Raw genomic sequence first — 22,225 nt, forward strand, 5'->3', positions numbered from 1 at the left:
GGTTATTGCCTGTCTAGTGGCCTGGCCACTAAGGGAGGTTATTGCTTGTCTAGTGGCCTGGCCATTAAGGGAGGTTATTGCCTGTCTAGTGGCCTGGTCACTAAGGGAGGCTGCTGCTTGGCAAGAGACCCTGCCAAAAAGGGAGGCTGATGTTTTTCTGGAGATAGCTACCAGAGGTATACATAAGATTGAGGCGACTCAAAACTGATGAAGCTTTGGAGGAATATCGGGAAAGTAGGACAAATCTCAAACGTGCAATAAAGAGCCAAATATCTTTGGCTAACAGGGTTAAGGAAAATCCCAAAACCTTTTATTCGTTTATTAGGAGCAAGAGGGTAACTAGAGAAAGGATTGGCCCACTCAAAGACAAAAGAGGGAATTTATGCGTGGAGTCAGAGGAAATGAGTGAGCTTCTGAATGAGTACTTTGCATCGGTATTCACCAAGGAGAGGGACATGATGGATGTTGAGGCTAGGGATGGATGTTTAAATACTCTAGGTCATGACGGCATAAGGAAGGGGGAGGTTTTGGGTATTCTAAAAGGGTATTCTAAAAGGCATTAAGGTGGACAAGTCCCCAGGACCGAATGGGATCTATCCCAGGTTACTGAGGGAAGCGAGGGACGAAATAGCTGGGGCCTTAACAGATATCTTTGCAGCATCCTTGAGCACGGGTGAGGTCCCGGAGGACTGGAGAATTGCTAATGTTGTCCCTTTGTTTAAGAAGGGTAGCAGGGATAATCCAGGGAATTATAGACCTGTGAGCTTGACGTCAGTGGCAGGCAAACTGTTGGAGAAGATACTGAGGGATAGGATCTATTCATATTTGGAAGAAAATAGACTTATCAGTGATAGGCAACATGGTTTTGTGCAGGGAAGGTCATGTCTTACAAACCTAATAGAATTCTTTGAGGAAGTGACAAAGTTAATTGATGAGGGAAGGACTGTAGCTGTCATATACATGGACTTCAGTAAAGCATTTGATAAAGTTTCCCATGGCAGGTTGATGGAAAAAGTGAAGTCGTATGGAGTTCAGGGTGTACTAGCTAGATGGATAAAGAACTGGCTGGGCAACAGGAGACAGAGAGTAGTGGTGGAAGGGAGTGTCTCAAAATGGAGAAAGGTGTTCCACATGGATCCGTGCTCAGACCACTGTTGTTTGTGATATACATAAATGATCTGGACAAAGGAATAAGTGGTCTGATGAGCACGTTTGCAGATGATACTAAGATTGGTGGAGTTGCAGATAGCGAGGTGGACTGTCAGAGAATACAGCAAAATATAGATAGATTGGAGAGTTGGGCAGAGAAATGGCAGATGGAGTTCAATCCAGGCAAATGTAATTTTCTTTGTTCTTTGTATCAATCTCGTATCTTTAGAAACAGGTGCCCTGATAGGCCTCCCTGAAATTAAGGCCTTGCCAACCAAGAGGGAGACTGTTCTTTGTCTCGAAATAACTGTGGGGAGTTAACTTGTTTTTCAGAAGCAGGGACTATGCTAAAACTCCCCTCAAACTCCCTAGCTCTCCCTGAGTTTAAGGGAGATGTGCGTGGAAAGTTTTTTACGCAGAGGGTGGTGGGTGCCTGGAACGCTTTACCAGCGGAGGTGGTAGAGGCGGGCACGATAGCATCATTTAAGAGGCATCTAGACAGATATATGAACGGGCGGCAACAGAGGGAAGTAGACCTTGCAAAATAGGAGACAGGTTTAGATAAAGGATCTGGATCGGCGCAGGCTGGGAGGGCCGAAGGGCCTGTTCCTGTGCTGTAATTTTCTTTGTCTTTGTTCTTTGAGTGTAAAAACAATATAAATATTCAAGCAAAAGCTGCGAAAGTTAGAGTTTCACTTGGAGAGCTGTTTAGGATATTACTTGGTGTTTAAACTGCTATCTCAACTCATTGAGCTCTGCTCTTGATTGAGTATCGAGCTCCGAGTACTACTAGTCGTTGTAAGTATGAAATGTTAATAGTTTAAGCAAATATGTAGTTAAAGAAGCTCAGAGGCTAACTCATCATGTATCCTGTATCTGTCAAACTGTATCATTTATTAAAACACTTGAATTACCCTTTTTTCTTTAAATAAATTGCGTATATATTTTACCATGCAGATCCGTGTCTATTTCAATAAATAAGAGTGACATTTAACTAAGACTCATCATATTTTCACCCTCTAAGGCTATCTGGAGGGTCACTTGCCCATACCTAGCTCCTCAAGCATTAGAAATATTTAGTTGAAGTTAAGGAAAAGATAGCAATCTAAGTCACAGTCTATCCTGTACACTGAAGGTAGTGAAAGCAAGGCACATTGTGTATACCATAAATAGATCTCCCATATAGCGAGTCTTACTTTAGATATTCACAAGACCTTGTCTAGTAGCTTACAACCTCGACTAATCGGGAAGATCTTAGATAAATTCTCCTCAACCGTCACATCAGGGTGTGCAGAGGAGATTCACTAGGTTGATTCCAGAGTTGAGAGGATTAGCTTATGAGGAGAGACTAAGTAGACTGGGACTATACTCATTGGAATATAGAAGGATGAGTGGGGATCTTATAGAAACATATAGAATTATGAAGGGAATAGATAGAAGCAGGGAGGTTGTTTACACTGGTGGGTGAAACTAGAACTAGGGGGCATAGCCTCAAAATGAGGGAGAGCATATTTAGGACCGAGTTGAGGAGGAACATCTTCACCCAAAGGGTTGTAAATCTGTGGAATTTGTTGCCCAGTGAAGCAGTTGAGGCTACGCCGTTAAATGTTTTTAAGGCCAAGATAGATAGTGTGGTGATATGCCTGTAAGCAATATTGTAGATGGCTGGTGGTGCGACGTCCAACAGCAGGTGGCGGTACAGACCCACTATGCAGTCTCGAGACAGGGGTCATTTGACATGGCACTCAGATATAAGTGTGGGCACATCCAGTGATCTGCAGATGGTTATAAGATGTACAAGAGGAGAGTCGTGCTTAGGGATAGTTCCAGAGGAGAACAAAGAAACTCCACGATTACTTACTCTGGAACAGATCGCTATCTTACCACATGTGATTTAATAAAGATCCTGACTGGGACAAGTCACAAGTGGTTTGGTAGATTCCTTGCTAGACATCGAACATCAACAGATAGATTTTTGAACAGTAAAGGAATAAAAGGTTACAGTCAGTGGGTGGGTAAGTGGAGCTGAGACCACAAAAAAGATCAGTCATGATCTTATTGAATGGTGGAGCAGGCTCAAGGGGCCAAATGGCCTACTCCTACCTAGTTCTCATGTTCTTATATCCATTAGTGACCTAGACTTATTGTATGGGACATAATTGTAAAATTTGCAAATGACGCAAAACTTGGGAGGAGGTGAAGCAGGTACACATGATGAGGGCTAGAATCCTCGGCATGAGGATGGTGAGCGTGATTGGCGAGGGGGGGTGGGAGTGGTCCTGCAGTGATAGCCCCCTTGATGGCCACTGGCGATGTGCGCTCTCCTGCTCCACTGGGAAGGAGGTCTTGTTCCAGGAGACTGGGTGGCGCTACCGGTATGGCAGTACCAATGTGCCAGGCTGGCAGTGCCAATGTACCAGGCAGGTGGTACCAAGGGGCCCGGGTGCCAGGGGAGTGCAATGGCACTACCCTGCCCTATACCAGACCACCCGGGGGTCTCCAATTGTCTGGGTCATTTAAATATGCTGATCTGGTTCATGCCCAGTGAGGGCGAGTTCCAGATCGTGATGTCTCGCGAAATTTTGTTGGATCTCACAAGACGTTTCGAGCCTTGCAAACCTCGCGAGATGCCTCTCACCAGATTCAACGGTCTCATTGAATCCAACACCAAGTCGGGCACGACCAGGCCACTGAATCTCTCCCTCCAACAGTTTGCAGCACATGATCTCCATATTAAGACAGAGATGAGGAAAACATTTTTCGCTCAGGAGATTGACCCGAATCGCTGCCGCCGTTTTTTTACGGGCGGCAGCGATTCTCAGCTGTTAGATGGGCCGAAGTCCCAGCCCTTTCCGCCGTTTTTACGAACGGCAAACACACCTGGTCTTGCCGTTCGTAAAAACGGCGTCACAAACTCACTATTCATAACCATGGCACCGATTGGCACGGCCGTACCACGGCCGTGCCAAGGGTGCCATGGGCCCGCGATCGGTGGGCACCGATCGCGGGCAGCGGGCCCGATGCCCGCGCACTACTTGTCCTTCCGCCGCCCCGCAGTATCCATTCACGGGGCGGCTGAGGGGCAACCCGGCCCGCGCATGCGCGGGTTTCGCGCAAAAACGCGATGACGTCACCCGCGCATGCGCGGGTTGGAGTCTTCCAAACTGCGCATGCGCAGCTGACGTCATATGACGCGTCAGCCGCGCTAACTCCGGCAAGCGGGCTTAACGATTTTCGTTAAGCCCGTCTTGCCGGAGCCTACGGCGTCGGGCTGTGTGTGTCTGCAGAACTCTCTCCCCACAGAGAGTGGTGGAGACAAAGTCATTAAATATTTTTAATGCTGAGATTGACATGGAAGCCATGGGGTATAGAAGGAAGGAAGCAAAGTGGAGCTGAGGCCACAATCAGATCAGCTATGATTTTACTGAATGGTGGAGCAGACCCGAGAGACTGAACAGCCTTCTCCTGTTCCTAATTCATATATTCGAGTAATCTGGGGTTGTTTCCCTTGCAGGAAATCTGATAGGGGTGTTCACAATTATGAGGGTTCTAACTATTGTTGAGAGGGTGAAATGGTTCCCTTTGGCAGAATGGCCAAGGACCAGAGGGCACTGACTGAAGGTGACAAATGCACCAAATACTGCCTGAGGGAATCTTTTTTAACACTGCAAGTGGTTATGATGCGAAAGTCCATGATCTGATAGAATGGTGGAAGCCAATTCAATAGAGACTTTCAAAATGGAATAGGTGAAGTTACACAGAGGTAAAAAGATTGCGGGTTACAGAGTAAGGGTGGAGAGGGATACTAGCTGAATTGCTCGATCAGACACGCTGTGACGAACAGCCTTCTTCTGTGTTGTAACTGGCCAAATTAACAATAGAAGAATTAAAATGGGGATCAGAGAATAAACTCAAACAAAGTGATATGCAGTGGCAGGGATACTGAATACATACTTTGCCTCAGGTTTAAACTGTCAATTTCATTAAATGAGAATCGGTTGCATGGGAAATGGAAAACTATCACAACAATGGCAGTTTTCTAAAATCGGAGCCGAGGAACATTGCTTTGGGTGGAGAAGAACAAGTTTTACTCTGTATCTAATTGCAATGGGCTTGACCTCAGAGTGCTGGTTGCTGACACTGAATGCCCAGAATAGAATCCTATTCTATTCACTAGCAGTAAAAGGAAAGAAGGAATTAGCTGGAATTCCTGAATGCCACCCATTGACCTTGGAGGAAATTCTCTTGGGCAAGACATCTGGTGAGGATCTACCCATGTTCAACCAACTCATAGGTAATGAGTAGCCACAGGAGTACAGTACTGGAGGCCAATGGAATCTGTGGACTAGGTGGAGATATTTGCCTTCAGTGAGAAGGAGATAAAATTGAGAAATAAAATCTTCACTAAGGTAAATTCAGCACCAGCTGAGAGCTGAGGAGTTGGGAAATCAGTATTTTCTGAACTGCAAGTATAGGATTGGCGACTTTTTTCTTGTGATTATGTCCACAGCTGGTGCGTATATTTTTGTTAATACCCAGACAAAGATTTACTGACATATTTTACTTCCACATCCCAAGACAATCCATTTGCCTTCATTGCTGTAATGACAGTTTTTATTTACAGAACTAACGAATTAAGGAGTTGCACAAAGAGGATTTAAATACATTTTAATAATAACAGTAATATTAAATACACCCAATATTTAAAGCCAAAATATTTCAAGTGATAGAGGATACTCTTATTTAACCATTAATAAATTAAGCAGGCAAAAGCAAGAGAAGGGTTAGATTAGTGGTGTTGTTTCCAATCCACTGCAGGAACCTCAGTGTTTAAATCGCCGCCTTCCTTCTTGAGCCTAATGTAATTCAAGTCTACAAATCCAGAGTTGAATTTGTAGTATTTCTTCCAGAGAATCATTCAGTGAGTCAACCGATGGTCTTCCTGAAGTCCACACACATGTGCATGCGCACACACACATACACGCACATTGCTGTTCATGAATCCATTGTATTCACAGACTTTACATAGGCTTACCAACCTCTTTAAAGTGTGTACACTAATCCCCCTCCAAGAGGGCCCATCAATCTTCTGAAGAGGGGCTTTAGCAATCTTCTGTAAAATGTTCTCAATAATCTTCTTAAAATGAGATCACTAGTACCTTTAAAAAGGACACACCAATTGTCTTCAAGTGGGCTCATAACCTTCTTTATATGACAAAAATATCTAAATGTAAGCACCACCAATTTAAGAAGCCAGTTAACAAGTGGTTCTTTATGCTACTAATAAAGTTTGCACTAATTTTAATGTGTCTTGGGAACTCATTGGTTTCTGTAATAACTTGAGTTTGAATATCCAGAGTTTCAGACTATGCCTGGTCTTCAGTCCTTTGCTTGATCTTTCTCCTGATACTCAAGGTTAACGATGGAACTTTGCTCTGCGATTATATCCTACAAATGACGTGCACTTGGTCATACCTTTCTGTGTAATGAAGAAAACCCAGTAAATATAGTGTACAGCAAAACTACTTTAGAATGATATCAGAGAGAATGGAACAAGAAGCATCCATTGAATTGAGTGAAGGAGCAGATCAGGCTGAATTTAATGTAAGTAGCGGTCGTCCCACCAGCAAGCTGGAAAGATGGGGTCAACCCCACCGTTGTCATTTCCAGGAGCCCTGACCTGATTCTGTGGCCAGCAGGCAATTTACTGAAGGCCATTGGGGCTTTTGTCATATTAAGGGCGGAAGTACTGCCTCCAAGAAGTCCCAGCCAGTCGGAGGGCTGGCAAATCTTTTGTCCCTGTGGCCACTGCTGGCAATGCAGTTCCCAGGGAGCATTCAGTCAGTGAATTTCAAAACATAATTAAACTTTATTAAAGCTTTAACAATATTGGGAAGCTTTAATACCGGGAGTAAGTTTTAATCCCAATAATGAGGTTATCAGTTAATAAATAGAGAAATGCCAGTGCTGCTGCAACCTCAAAAGTGCATATCCTGTGCTATGTGGGAACACCAGAACACTTGCCATGTCTGGATATCCATTTGTGCAGGACATGTCATCAGTTGCAACAGCTTGTACTCTGGGGTATGGAACTTGAGCAGCAGCTGGCATCACTGCGTCACATCCATGAGGTTGAGAGGTACCTGCATAGCGTATTTATATATGTGGTCATCCCACATATGCAGGTATGCGGGGATAGAGATAAAGATAGAGAAATACAGCACAGAACAGGCCCTTCGGCCCACGATGTTGCGTCGAACTTTTGTCCTAGGTTAATCAAAGAATTTTGGACAATTTTTCATGGCCAATCCACCCAACCTGCACATCTTTGGACTGTGGGAGGAAACCGGAGTACCCGGAGGAAACCCACGCAGTCACGGGGAGGATGTGCAGACTCCACACAGACAGTGATCCAAGTCGAAATCGAACTTGGGACCCTGGAGCTGTGAAGCAATTGTGCTATCCACAATGCTACCGTGCTGCCCTTAAGAAGTTAACCTACACTCCTTAAGGAAAGGGTGACCTGCACTGCAGGAACTCACCAAAGCTCCTTAGACAGCACCTTCCAAACCCATGACCACTACCACCTAGAAGGACAAAGGTGGCAGATACCTGGGAACACCACAACCTGCAAGTTCCCCTCCAAATCACTCACCATTCTGACTTGGAAATGTTTTGCTGTTCCTTCACTGTCACTGGGTCAAAATCTGGAAATCTTTCCCGAACAGCACTGTGGGTGTACCTAAACCTATATGGGTGGCAGCAATTCAGGAAGGAAGCTCACCATCTTTTCAAGGGCAATTAGGGATGGGGAGCGCAGCCAGAGACAGGCCCGTGGCACCATGGCTCAGCTATACAGTGATGTGCAAAGGAGAATGGAAGAGCTCATAGTTGATTAATGGTTAGGGGAGCAGACAGGCCTTTCTGTGGTTGCAGACGTGAATCCAGGGTGATGTGTTGCCAGGGTCAAAGATGTCGGTGACTCTGAGGGAAGAGGATGAACAGCCAGAAGTGATGATCCACATAGATATTAGTGGCATAGGAAGAAAGCAGGAACTTGCCCTGCAATCTGACTTTAAGGGGCTAGGTAGAAAATTAGCCAGCAGGACTTAAAAAGTAATAATGATCCGATTAATCCCAGAGCCACACGCATATGAGTACAGAAATGTAAGGCGAAGACAGACGATGCATGGCTGGAAAGGTGGTGCAGGAAGGAGGGTTTTAGATTCCTGGGACATTAAGTCTGGCTCTGGAGGAGATGGGACCTGTACAAGTCTGATGGGATCACCTACAAAGTGCTGGACACAGTTCCTGGTGGGTTTTGCATGTGCTGTTGGGGAGGTTTAGGGTGTGGAAACCAGAAGATAATATTAGAGGTGAATACCATGGTGCATGGAATATTAAAAAAGATAGATAGCAGTAGATTGGGAGTAGTAAGTTAATAGATGGGGCCAGAATAAAGGAAAAAGTAGGAGAATCTAATTGTGGGTTACTGTGCAATCATGTAAATGCACAGATTGTGACTAATAAGACTGGTGAGTTACAGGTGCAGATTGCACTGGGGCAATATGATGTTATGGCAATAACACAGATCTGATTCAAAGAGGGGCAGGACTGAGAATTAAATAGCCCTGGATACAAGGTGTTTAGGAACGATAGCAAAGAAAGAAGGGCTGCTGGTGGTGGGGGTATTGGTTAAGAAGGGAGTGCACTGTTGGAGAAAGAGAATGTCCCAGATTGGTCAAGGGCAGAAAGTATTTGGTTAGAGCTGAGGAACAAAAAAGGGTACCCAACCCTCCCCGCCCTGGGACCTAGAATTATACAATTTACAGTACAGAAGGAGGCCATTTGGCCCATCGGGTCTGCACCGAGCCACTGAAAAAGCTCATTTGAGCGTGAAATGGCTATGCTGATCACAGCGTTAGCGGAGATGTGTTCCCCACTGACACTTGGAATAGCGGGAAATGAATAGGAGAACATTTAGGGGGCATCCAAGGATACTGAGAGAAGTGGAAATTGCAGAGGCACAGGCCATAATTTTTTAGTCTTCCTTAGATTCAGGGTGGTCCCAGAGGACTGGAGATTTACCCGTGTTCAAAAAAGGGCAGTCAGTTTGACCTCGATGGTGGGGAAACATCCAGAAACAATTATTGGGGATAAAATTAACAGTCACATGGATGAATGCAGGTTAATTAAGGGAAGTCAGCATGGATTGTTTAACTGACTTGCTGGAGTTTTTTTTAAGGCTTTTTGAGGGCAATGCAGTTAATGTGGTGTACATTAAAAAAAAACAATTAAAGGATGTGGGTGCAGAAGGGCAGAAGCAAATAGGGGGTTCTTTAAATACCTTTTGACTTCCGGTGGCGGCCGTGGAGGAGTAGGTCGCACATTTGATAGCTCCCTCCTGTGACGGACTTTTGGACCTTTTCCCCCCGTTTTTTTCCGGATTTTATGGGATAAATCGGTGAAGAGTGAGACAGTGAGGAGAAATCCCCCTCCGGTGTACGGAGAATTGGACCAGAAGTGGCCGTGTGAGAAGACAAAGTCTTATAAGGAAGACGCGAGCAGAGCCGGCAACGCGAGAAAGCATGGCGGGGAAGCAGAGCCTCAGGGAGACGGCACAGCTGGTGACGTTTTTGAAGATTGCTTCGCCAAGCTGAAGAAGGACACGCTGGATCCGATTAAGGCTTCGATTGATCAAGTTGTGCAGAATCAAGAGACCCATTGGAGAGTGATCCAGGAGGTGGAGAAAAAGGTGTCCGAGCACGAGGAGTACATAACCGTGTTGGAGACCAAGGTGGAGATGATGAACGGCCACTTGAAAAGAATGCAGGAGAAGCTGGAGGACCTGGAGAACAGGTCCAGGAGGCAGAACCTTAGAATTGTCGGCCTCCCTGAAGGTAGTGAGGGATCGGATGCAAGGACTTATGTGACAGACATGTTGGAGAAGTTGATGGGGGCTGAGGCTTCTGGAAGTGGATAGAGCGCACAGAGCCCTCGCGAAGAACCCCCGAGCGAACGAGCCACCGTGGGCGATGGTGGTACGCTTTCACCGATTCCTGATCAAGGAACAGGTTCTGTGGTGGGCCAAGAAGGAACGGAGCAGCAAGTGGGAGAATTGTGAGCTGTGTATTTTTCAGGATGTGGACGCAGATCTGGCCAAGAGGCGAGCTGGGTTTAATCGGGCAAAAACGGCCCTCTTTAAGAAGGGGGTGAAGTTCGGGATGTTGTACCCAGCCCGTCTGTGGGTCACACATGAGGAACGGGACTTCTACTTTGAAACACCAGGCAAAATATGGACTTTTATTAAAAAGAAGAGGCAGGAGGCGAATCAAAAGACACTGAAGCCGTGGAGAAGTACTGTGCGGCGATTTGTTGTGCTGGGCTGCATAAGTATAAGTTGTTCTACGTGTAATAAGGTGCTGTTTGGATGGCTAAAGGTAACTTTGTCTTGCAGGGAGCTGGTTAGAGGGGGGATGGTCTTTGGGCTTGGTTCTGTTTTTGGGTGTTTTTTTTTCTAAAGTGGCTGTTTCTTCACTGTTTTTTTCTGATGTTGGCTGACTGGGGAATGTGATGCTTTTAATATGTTTGTCCAAATTGGGGGAGAAGGGGGGAGAACAATGGGGAGACAGACTGCTTGGTGCCAGGGACGGGCACTATCAAGTCAGCATGGGTCAGCTGACTCTCAGAAGCACAGTGGGGTGTGAGCAGGTTTTAAGCTGGAGCTTGACTTGGGGGGTTGGGTTTCTAGTGTTGTTGCTAGGGGGAGGGGGGGAAGCTGCTTTGATGACAGGGGATGAACTGTTACGAGGGGACAAATGGGAGGTCAGGAACGGTGAATGCTCAAAGGGGGGGGGGTTCTGGAGGAGGCGGAGTGCGCGTGTTAGCGGCTGCCCTAAAAAGGGTGATGGCTAGTCGGTGGGGGGGAGAAGCCCCCCAACCAGGCTGATTGCATGGAATGTCAGAGGGCTGAATGGGCTGGTCAAGAGGGCTCGCGTGTTTGTGCATTTAAGGGGGCCGAAGGCGATGTGGCAATGCTACAAGAGACACATCTATAAAACAATAAAAAGTGGCTAAGGTCATAATTAGTCCTTCAGAGGATGAGAGGGGAGATTTAATAAAGGGAGATAAGGAAATGGCTGAGGAACTGAACAGGTTTTTTGGGTCGGTCTTCACAGTGGAAGACACAAATAACATGCCAGTGACTGATAGAAATGAGGCTATGACAGGTGAGGACCTTGAGAGGATTGTTATCGCTAAGGAGGTAGTGATGGGCAAGCTAATAGGGCTAAAGGTAGACAAGTCTCCTGCCCCTGATGGAATGCATCCCAGAGTGCTAAAAGAGATGGCTAGGGAAATTGCAAATGCACTAGTGATAATTTACCAAAATTCACTAGACTCTGGGGTGGTCCTGGCGGATTGGAAATTATCATAGATCATAGAATTTTACAGTGCAGAAGGAGGCCATTTGGCCCATCGAGTCTGCACTGGCTCTTGAAAAGAGCACCCTACCCAAGGTCAACACCGCCACCCTAACCCCATAACCCAGTAACCCACCCAACACTAAGAGCAATTTTGGACACTAAGGGCAATTTATCATGGCCAATCCACCTAACCTGCACATCTTTGGACTGTGGGAGGAAACCGGAGCACCCGGAGGAAACCCACGCACACACGGGGAGGATGTGCAGACTCCGCACAGACAGTGACCCAAGCCGGAATCAAACCTGGGACCCTGGAGCTGTGAAGCAATTGTGCTATCCACAATGCTACCGTGCGGCCCAAATTAGCAAACATGACACCACTGTTTAAAAAAGGAGGCAGGCAGGAAACGGGTAATTATAGACCAGTGAGTTTAACTTCGGTAGTCGGGAAGATGCTGGAATCTATCATCAAAGAAGAAATAGTGAGGCATCTCGATGGAAATAGTCCCATTGGGCGGACGTAGCATGGGTTCATAAAGGGCAGGTCGTGTCTAACTAATTTAGTTGAATTTTTTGAGGACATTACTAGAGCAGTAGATAATGGGGAGCCAATGGATATGGCATATCTGGATTTCCAGAAAGCCTTTGACAAGGTGCCACACAAAAGGTTGCTGCATAAGATAAAGATGCATGGCATTAAGGGTAAAGTAGTGGATAGAGGATTGGTTAATTAATAGCAAGCAAAGAGTGGGGATTAATGGGTGTTTCTCTGGTTGGCAATCAGTAGCTAGTGGTGTCCCTCAGGGATCAGTGTTGAGCCCACAATTGTTCACAATTTACACAGATGATTTGGAGTTGGGGACCAAGTGCAATGTGTCCATGTTTGCAGACGACACTAAGATGAGTGGTAAAGCAAAAAGTGCAGAGGATACCGGAAGTCTGCTGAGGAATTTGGATAGGTTAAGTGAATGGGCTAGGGTCTGGCAGATGGAATACAATGTTGACAAATGTGAGGTTATCCATTTTGGTAAGAATAACAGCAAAAGGGATTATTACTTAAATGATAAAATATTAAAACATGCAGAGAGACCTGGGTGTGCTAGTGCATGAGTCGCAAAAAGTTGGTTTACAGGTGCAACAGGTGATTAAGAAAGTGAATGAATTTTGTCCTTCATTGATTATTTCCTCCATCTCAATTGGAGCTCCCAGCCCTTTCATCAGATCCTCATCTACCCTCGGAAACCTCAACTGATCCAAAACCTGCCTCATCCCCTCCACCCCAGCGGGGGGTTACGACCCATATAATTTACTATAGAAGCCCTTAAACACCTCGTTCACCCCCGCTGGGCCCAGGACAGTATTCCTGCCTCTGCTCTTCACTTTACCTATCTCCCTGGCGGCTTCCCTTTTCCTGAGCTGGTATGCCAACATTCTGCTTGCCTTTTCCCTGTACTCATAAATCGCCCCCCTTGCCTTCTTCAACTGTTCCACTGCTTTCCCTGTGGTTAACAGCCCAAACTCTGCCTGTAACCTCCGCCGCTCCCTCAGTAGCCCCGCATCCGGGGCCTCCGAGTATCTCCTGTCCACCCTCTCTCCCTGTTACTGTTTGCTCTGACCATGGAGCCCGGGATTAGGAGGCACTGCACAAGTTAAACCTATCCCGGTTGGTAGAATAAAATGGAAGGGGTCTTTAAGAGATGGGACATGCTCCCACTATCACTGGCGGGGAGAGTACAGGCTGTGAAAATGACGGTCCTCCCCAGATTTCTGTTTGTCTTTCAGTGCCTCCCCATCTTCATCCCAAAGCCTTTTTCAAGCGAGTGAATAAGGTTATTTCAGGCTTTGTGTGGGTGGGTAAAACCCCGCGAGTGAAGGAAATGTTGCTGGAGCGCAGTGGGGGGGAGAGTGGGTTGGCGCTGCCAAGCTGCAATTACTACTGGGCGGCTGATATAGCCATGATTAGGAAGTGGGTAGTGGGGGAGAGGTCGGTGTGGGAGCGGATAGAGGCGGCGTCATGCAAAGACACCAGTTTGGGAGCACTGATAACGGCACTTCTTCCGTTCTCGCTGGCCCGATACTCCACAAGTCCGGTGGTGGTGGCGGCTCTGAGAATCTGGGGGCAATGGAGGAGATATAAGAGAGTGGAGGGAGCATTGGTTTGGAACCCGATTTATAATAATCATCGGTTTGTACCGGGTAGGCTAGATGGTGGGTTCCGGAGATGGCAAAGGGTAGGAATTAGAAGGTTGGGGGATCTATTTATAGACGGGAGCTTCGCCAGCTTGGAAGCCTTGGAGGATAAATTTGAATTGCCAGCAGGGAATGGGTTTAGGTATTTGCAGGTGCGAGACTTCCTGAGAAGGCAGATTCCGGCCTTTCCGCTGCTGCCGCCACAGGGGGATACAGGACAGAGTGGTCTCCAGATCCTGGGTGGGAGAGGGGAAGGTATCAGATATTTACCAGGAGCTTTCGGAGGCAGAGGAAACTCCGGTGAAGGAGCTGAAGGGCAAGTGGGAGGACGAGCTAGGAGGAGAGATAGAGGCGGGTCTATGGGAGGATGCCCTAAGCAGGGCTAACATCTCCTCATCATGTGCCAGGTTCAGCCTGATACAATTTAAGGTAGTCCACCGGGCACACATGACAACGGCTGGGATGAGTAAGTTTTTCGGGATAGAGGATAGGTATGTTGAGGTGCACGGGAAGCCCAGCAAATCATATCCACATGTTTTGGGCATGCCCGAAGTTTAGAGGGATTTGGCAGGGTTTTGCTGAGGCAATGTCCACAGTGCTAAAAACACGGGTGGTGCTCATCCAGCGGCAGCGATCTTTGGAATGTAGGAAGAGCTGGGAGTTCAGAGGGCGAAAGAGGCTGACGACGTGGCCTTTGCCTCCCTGGTTTACCGGAGACGGATCTTGTTAATGTGAAGGGACTCGAAGCCCCCGAGTGTAGAGACCTGGGTTAGTGACATGGCTGGGTTTCTAAGTCTCGAAGATAAAGTTCGCCTTAAGAGAGTCAATGGTCGGGTTCATCCGGAGGTGGCAGCCGTTCGTCGACTTTCTCGGGGAAAATTAAAATGTCAGCAGATGCAGTATTCCAAGGGGGTGGGGGAGAGGGCCGGATTGTTGTTTTATGGTTGGGGTGTGTGAAGATTAGGATGGGGGGAATGTTTATTATACTATGTGGACGTCATTGTTAATGTTATTATTATAAAAATTTTCAAATACTTTAATAAAAATATTTTTTTTTAAATACCTTTCAGCAGAATTTGTCAGTTTGCTCAACTCGGGAGTCGGTGGATTTGATTTGCCCTAAGCAGCTACCACTATAAAGTAAGCAGTTTTGAAGGACCACTAATGGTTTCTGGTCACGTTCCTCCCTCCAGCTGTTCTCCCACTCCAGCCGACTTCCAGGACCTATGTTATGGACACTATCGGAGAGACTATGACCCAAACTGGATTGAACCACTCAAGCGAGCTATCTCTGGTGTTGTGACAGGTGCCGGTTGCTTGCTGTAATCACTCAGATGAAGTGCAAGGTTCATTTTTGGAGCGACTTATGGCCTCCTGTTTGAGGCATACACTAGTCGCACTCCATCAGTTATGCATCTGTAAACAGGCCATAATACATTTGTCCTCGCTGGGACAGGTTGATGCACTGTGCAGGGAACACCTGACACTGGGTTGATATGATGAAAATCTTCTCTATCTCCTTTCTCTCTCCGTTCACCACAAGTACCCACTGTGAAATGTTTTGAATTTAGTTCCCTCTTGTGATCTGTTCACAGCATGAAATTCGCCACGGCTACTGACCTGAAACTTCAGTCCCGTTCATTAACTGCTTAACTTTTATTCATCTGTGTGTTGAGCCTTTCTTTCCTCATCAGGCTTGCTGCATATGGAATCTGGATGAATGATAGGAAGACAATGTATCAAAGCACATACAAACACCTGAATTAGGAACAGGGGTAGGCCATTCAGCCCCTTGAGCCTCCTCCGTCATTCAATAAGATGATGGCTGATCTGCTTGTGGCCTCAACTCTGCAGTCCTGTCTACCCCCATACACTCTGACTCCCTTATTAGTCAAGAATCTATCTACCCCTGCCTTAAAAATATTCATTGACCCTGCCTCCACCGCTGTCGGGAGAAGGGAGTTCGAAAGACTCATGTCCCACTGGGAGAAAACAATTCTCCTCATCTCTGTCTTAAATAGGAGACCCCAAATGTTTAAATGGTATCCCAGAGTTCCAGTCTCTCCCACAAGGGGAAACATCCTTTCAACATCATCCACCCTGTGAAGTCTCCTCAGGATCTTATATGTTTCAATGAGAGCACCTCTCATTCTTCTAAATTCCAATGGCTACAGGCCCAACCTGCCCTACCTTTCCTCATAAGATAACCACCCATTGCAGAGAATCAGTGAAGTAAACCTTCTCCAAACTGCTTCTCACACAACTATTTCCTTTCTTAAATATGGAAGCCAAAACTGTACACATTACTCTAGATGTAGTCTCACCAATGCCCTGTACAATATGAGGTCACTCAACAAGATAGAGGAGTGACTATGGATGTTGTCCATATGGACTTTAAAAAAAACATGTGATAAAGTTTCTGACAAGTGATTGGATGGAAAATTGAGAGTGTGTGGAATTGGAGATAAATTCATAAATTTGTGACTGATTGGAGTCAGAGAGTAGGGACAAAAGTGAATGGACTCTGGTTGACAGAGTGACAAGTAGTGTTGCCCTGACATCTGTACTACGGGCTCAGATCACAGAATCACAGAAAAATACAGTGCAGAAAAGACCATTCGGCCCATCGAGTCTGCACCGCTGCAGACATGGGCGGCACAGTAGCACAAGTGGATAGCGCTGTGTCTTTACAGTGCCAAGGTCCCAGGTTCGATTCCCCGCTGGGTCACTGTCTGTGCAGAGTCTGCACGTTCTCCCCGTGTCTGCGTGGGTTTCCTCCGGGTGCTCCGGTTTCCTCCCACAGTCCAAAGATGTGCAGGTTTGGTGGATTGGCCATGATAAAATTGCCCTTAGTGAGTGACCAAAAAGGTTAGGAGCGGTTATTGGGTTACGGGGAGAGGGTGGAAGTGAGGGCTTAAGTGGGTCGGTGAAGACTCAATGGGCCAAATGGCCTCCTTCTGCACTGTATGTTCTATGTTCATGAAAGGCACCTGATCTGCCAATCTTAATCCCATTTGCCAGCACTTGGCCCAAAGCCTCGAATGTTAAGGTGTGCCAAGAGCTCATCCAGGTACTTTTTAAAGGATGTAAGGCAACCTGCCTCGACCACCCTCACCATCACTACCCTCTGGGTAAAAAAAGATTTTCCTCAAATTCCCCCTCAACCTCCCACCCCTCATCTTGAACCTGTACCCCCTCAAAACCGACCTTTCAATTATAGGGAACAGCTGTTCCCTATCCACTATGTCCATGCTCCTCATATATATTTCCATGACTTGGATGAAAGAATAAAGTGTGATGGTGTGCAGATGACACTAAATTAGGTGGAATAAAGGGTGGGAGCAGGAAATTATTAAGGGAAGTAGACAGATTAAGTGAGTGGAGAAAGAGTGGCAAATGGAGTTGACATAGGAAAGTACTAGGTCATCCACCTTGACTCCAAGAAGCATAAATTGGAAAGTTTTCGTAATGCTGACCGTCCAGGGTGAACACGTTTCTATTGAACGGTAGTGGCAAACTGGCAATATCAATTCTGCTGATCATTATGCTCTGCAGATGATATTTTGCTCCATTAACTGAAATAGAACTGAATAACAGTTGGGCAAATATTGGCTGGGATTTGGCGTTCCCATTGGGCTTGAATGGTGACAGTGGCGCAAAATTGTGTAAGAAGCCCAAATCGCCTTCTAGGTCAGCGGGAAGTCTCGCCGTGATTGACCCAGTCCTCCACCGGTGATGTAGCAGGATTCCCGACAGTATATTTAAATCTAATCGCTCTGCCTGATACTCTCCTCCACCCCAATACATTATCCATTCACTCCTGTCCCTATGTGCGTCCCCACTTAATATGGGTAATGTGCTATTTAATTGAACGAGAGAAACCAAGGGGTTATATCAGAAGGTTAATATTAGACTCTAACACTATAACAATAGACCACATTTTGTAAAGCAGACTGTGATGATTTTATATTTAGCACTTTGTATTGCATTTCATTGGCCTATGATTCTGCTGCCAGTAAAGGGGGATAGTTTGAATAAACAGAACACTGAGAAATGGTCACAGGAACCATTCATTTACAAGAAAATAGGCAAAAATGGGTCATTTCCTGCTTGGCAAGATATAACAAGTGGTGTGTCACAGGGGTCAGTGCTGGGGCCTCAACTTTTTACAATTTATGTCAATGATGGGATGAAGGGACAGAAAGTATAGTTACTAAATTTGCTGATGACACAAAGATAGGTTGGAAAGTAAGTTATGAAGAAGCCATAAGTGGCCGACAAATGGATAGAGAAAGGTTAAGTGAGTGGGCAAAGATCTGGCAAATGGAGTATAATGTGGGAAAATGTGAATTGTCCATTTTGGCAAGAAGAATAAAAAGAAGCATATTATCCAAATGGTGAGAGATTACAGAGCTCTGAGGTACAGAGGCATTTGGTTGTCCAAGTGTATGAATCACAAAATGTGAGTATGCAGGTAGAGGAAGGTATTGGGGTGGATTCTTCACCACTTGCCACTGGTAGCAGGGTTCCTGATCTGGTAGAGAATCGCACGTTGGACTAAAAATGGGCGCCGAACCCGTTCTGATGCCCTACTTCCCCGCTGGCGGCAGCAGCAGGCTACATGCCCCACTCTGGAAGGAGGATGCATATGGATCATTTCTATCCATTTGCATCTGATTAACGGGCTGGAAGTCTGATTCTCCAGCCACCATGATGCTCAAGGTCCCTCGACCAGGAATCATGCAGGCGTGAATTAGAGACCATATCCGTATTATTGTGTACAGTATTCATTGAATCGTACAGTACAGAAGAGGCCCCTCAGCCCATCAAGCTTGCACTGACAAAAAACCTACTCTCATTTACACTAATCCCACTTCCCAGCATTTGGTCCATGGCCTTGAACGTTATGACAGCGGCGCTCATACACCACCACAGCCACCCCCCCCCCCACCCCCCCAAACAACCCCCCAATCAGACCCCACCATCAGACTTCCCATCAGATTGAGTTGTATCCCAGACTGCTGCGGGAGGCAAGAGGGATAATTGCTCCAATTTTTAATTCCTCTCTGGCCGCAGGGGAGGTGCCAGAGGACTGGTGGTTGGTTAGTAAAGTTCCACTCTTCAAGAAGGGTGGTAGAGATAAACGAGGGAATTACAGACCAGTGAGCCTCACATTAATGGCAAGGAAACTATCGGAGCAAATTCTGAAAGACAGAATCAATCTTCAGTTGAGGAGGCAAGGTTTAATCAGGGATAATCAGAATGGCTTTGTAGAGGGACGTCACGCCTAACAAATTTGAATGACATTTTTGAGGAGGTGACCAGGGGCTGGATTCTCCGCACCCCAATGCCAAGACCGGTGCCGGTTCTGTGATTCCGCCCCCCCCCACCCCCCAACGAAAAGCGGCATACTCGGGGAGTACGCTGCACACAGTATCCACCACTGGAGGTCATTGCCAGAGATCCGCTCTGCTATTCTCCGCCCCCGGCCGGCCACATTTCCGACAGCGTGGACCACTCATGGTCCTGCTGTTCAGGAAACTCGCGAGGCGGCTGCGGACTCATTCGACATGTGCATGTGCAGCCTCTGACCCGGAAGTGCGGGGTGGGGGGGAGAGGATCGACAGCTGGAGCAGCGAGCTCCACAACAGCTGCCTGCTAGCCCCCTGCAAGATGGTGAATCTGTGGCCTTTTAACGCCAGTATTTCTGGTGTAAAAGACCACAGTTTTCATGACGATGTGGTGACAGTTGCAAAAGCAGAGAATCCAGCCCCTGATGTGTCGATTATGGTAGTGAGTTGATGTTGTACGGTGTAGAATTGCAACAAAGCTTTGGATAAGGTCCCATATGGGAGACTGACAAAGAATGTTAAAGCACATGGGATTCAAGGTAATGTGGCAAATTGGATACAAAATTGGCTTAACGTTGGGGACAGAGGTTGGTGGTATAATAATAATCTTTATCGTCACAAGTAGGCTTACATTAACACTGCAGTGAAGTGAAAAGCCCCTACTCGCCACATATCAGCGCCTATTCTGGTACACAGCGGATAATTCAGAATGTCCAATTCACCTAACAGCACGTCTTTCGGGACTTGTGGGAGGAAACCGGAGCACCCGGAGGAAACTCACGCCGACACGGGGAGAACGTGCAGACTCCGTACAGTGACCCAAGCCGGAAATCAAACCTGGGATCCTGGCGCTGTGAAACAGCAGTGCTGACCACTGTGCGTAGAAAGTTGTTTGTGTGACTGGAGACCAGTGTCCATTGGCGTACCACAGGGATCAGTGCTGTGTCCCTTATTATTCGTGATATATATAAACAATATAGATACGAAGGCAAACGGGACCGTTGCCTTTATCAGTCATGTCATAGATTATAAGAGCAGTGAGGTTCTGTTGGAGCTGTACAGGATTTTGGTAAGGCCACAGCTGGAGTACTGTGTGGTGTTCCGGTCGCCTCACTACAGGAAGGATGTGATTGCACTGGGGATGATGGAGAGGAGATGCACCAGCATGTTGCCTGGGATGGAGCATTTGAGCCACGAAGAGAGGCTGGAAAGGCTTTTAGGAGCAGAGAAGGCTGAGGAGGACCTGATTGAGGTGTATAAGATTTTGAGGGGTATGGACAGGGTGGACAGGGAGCAGCAGTTCCCTTTAGTTGAAGGGTCAATTACAAGGGGGCATAATTTTAAAGTAAAAGGCAAGAGGCGTAGAGGGGTTTTGAGGAAGATAATTTTCATGCAGAGAGTAGTGGCCCGGGAAGGTAGGTGAGGCAAAAAACCTCAAAATCTTTAAAAAGTACTTATTGAAGAGTGGAATAAAGCTATCCATCCTGCACTTCTCTGGTACCTCCCCTGTGGCCAGAGAGGAATTAAAACTTGAGTCAGAGCCCTGATAACTTTACCCTTGCCTCCCGCAGCAATCTGGGATACAACTCAATCTGCACCTGGGGGTTTGTCCATGTTTAAGCCTGCCAAAACCTCCAGTACCTCCTCACTACCTATGTCAAACAGCTCAAAAATCTCACCATCTCTCTGTCTGAATTCTGCACCGATATCCTCCTTCTCCAAACTGAAGACCGATGTGAAGTACTCATTTAACACCCTACCAATGTCATGCAGCTCAACGCACAGATTACCCCCTTTGTCCCTAATGGGTCCTACTCTTTCCCTGGTTATCCTCTTCCGCTTGATATACTTGTGGAATATCTTGGGATTTTCCCTAATCTTACCCGCCTGTGCTTTTTCATGCTCATTTTGCTCTCCTAATTGCTTTTTTGAGATTCCCCCCTGCTCTTTCTAGACTACAAGAAGGCCTTTGTAGGTTTGTTCCATTTTTACTTGTTGAAAGCCTCTCTTTTCCTTCCTTTCCAGTCCTGAATATTCCTAGACATCCGTGGTCTCTGGACTTGTTACTCCAATATTTTACCCTAAAGAGAACATAGAACCATAGACAAGTTACAGCACAGAAAGAGGCCATTCGGCCCACCTTGTCCATGCCAAACCCTAGGAGACCCAGGTGCCCTTTCTAATCTCCCCTTCCTGTACCCGGTCCATAGCCTTGTAGTTTGGAGCACTTAAGGTGCAGATCCAGGTAACTTTTAAAAGAGTTTAGGGTCTCTGCCTCCACCACCAACTCGGGCAGAGAATTCCAGACTCCCACTAGCCTCTGAGTAAAAAAGTTCTTCCTCATGCCCCCTCTACACCTTCTGCCACTTACCTTGAATCTATGTTCCCTGCTTCTAGAATTCTCGTGAGAACACCACCCACCAGGTACGCGGCACATACTCGTGCGACTCGGCCAACGTTGTCTACCTCATACGCTGCAGGAAAGGATGTCCCGAAGCGTGGTACATTGGCGAGACCATGCAGACGCTGCGACCACGAATGAACGGACATCGCACGACAATCACCAGGCAGGAATGTTCTCTTCCAGTCGGGTAACACTTCGGCAGTCAAGGGCATTCAGTCTCTGATCTCCGGGTAAGTGTTCTCCAAGGCGGCCTTCAGGCAACAACGCAGAATCGCAGAGCAGAAACTTATAGCCAAGTTCCGCACACATGAGTGCGGCCTCAACCGGGACCTGGGATTCATGTCGCATTACATTCATCCCCCACCATCTGGCCTGGACTTGCAAAATCCTACCAACTGTCCTGGCTTGAGACAATTCACACTTCTTTAACCTGGGGTTACCCCTATCTCTCGATCTGTAACGACTTAATCACCTGCTAATACTCGCATTCTAAGCATTGTCTGGCATCTTTGAATTTGTCTATATAGATGTTTCTGGAACATACCTCTTCATTCACCTGAGGAAGGAGCAGTACTCTGAAGGCTAGTGTTTGAAACAAACATGTTGGTCTTTAACCTGGTGTTGTAAGACTTCTTACTAGAATTCTCCACCAAGGGAAACAATTTTATCTTGTCCACTTTATCTCTTCCTTTCATAATCACACCTCA

General features: G+C 46.7%; 1 protein-coding gene across 6 annotated transcripts in view; it reads right to left on the minus strand.

Annotated features, from left to right (window-relative positions):
- Positions 1–5,805: 5,805 nt before the first annotated feature.
- skor2 (SKI family transcriptional corepressor 2) overlaps positions 5,806–22,225 on the minus strand; it is a 46,074-nt gene continuing 29,654 nt past the window's right edge. For 3 of the 6 annotated variants that reach the window (XM_038790480.1, XM_038790478.1, XM_038790479.1), the window contains exons 8-9: positions 15,384–15,475; positions 5,807–6,628 (exon numbers count right to left, since the gene is read on the minus strand). In XM_038790480.1, the coding sequence (XP_038646408.1) occupies positions 15,413–15,475 (63 nt within the window). In that variant the 3' untranslated portion in view covers positions 5,807–6,628; positions 15,384–15,412. Of the gene's footprint in view, positions 6,629–15,383; positions 15,476–22,225 lie in introns of all 6 variants that reach the window. The other 3 variants (XM_038790484.1, XM_038790483.1, XM_038790481.1) reach the window with 2 other exon arrangements.

Source organism: Scyliorhinus canicula, chromosome 3 (genome assembly GCF_902713615.1).
Source record: "Scyliorhinus canicula chromosome 3, sScyCan1.1, whole genome shotgun sequence".
Lineage (NCBI taxonomy): Eukaryota > Metazoa > Chordata > Chondrichthyes > Carcharhiniformes > Scyliorhinidae > Scyliorhinus > Scyliorhinus canicula.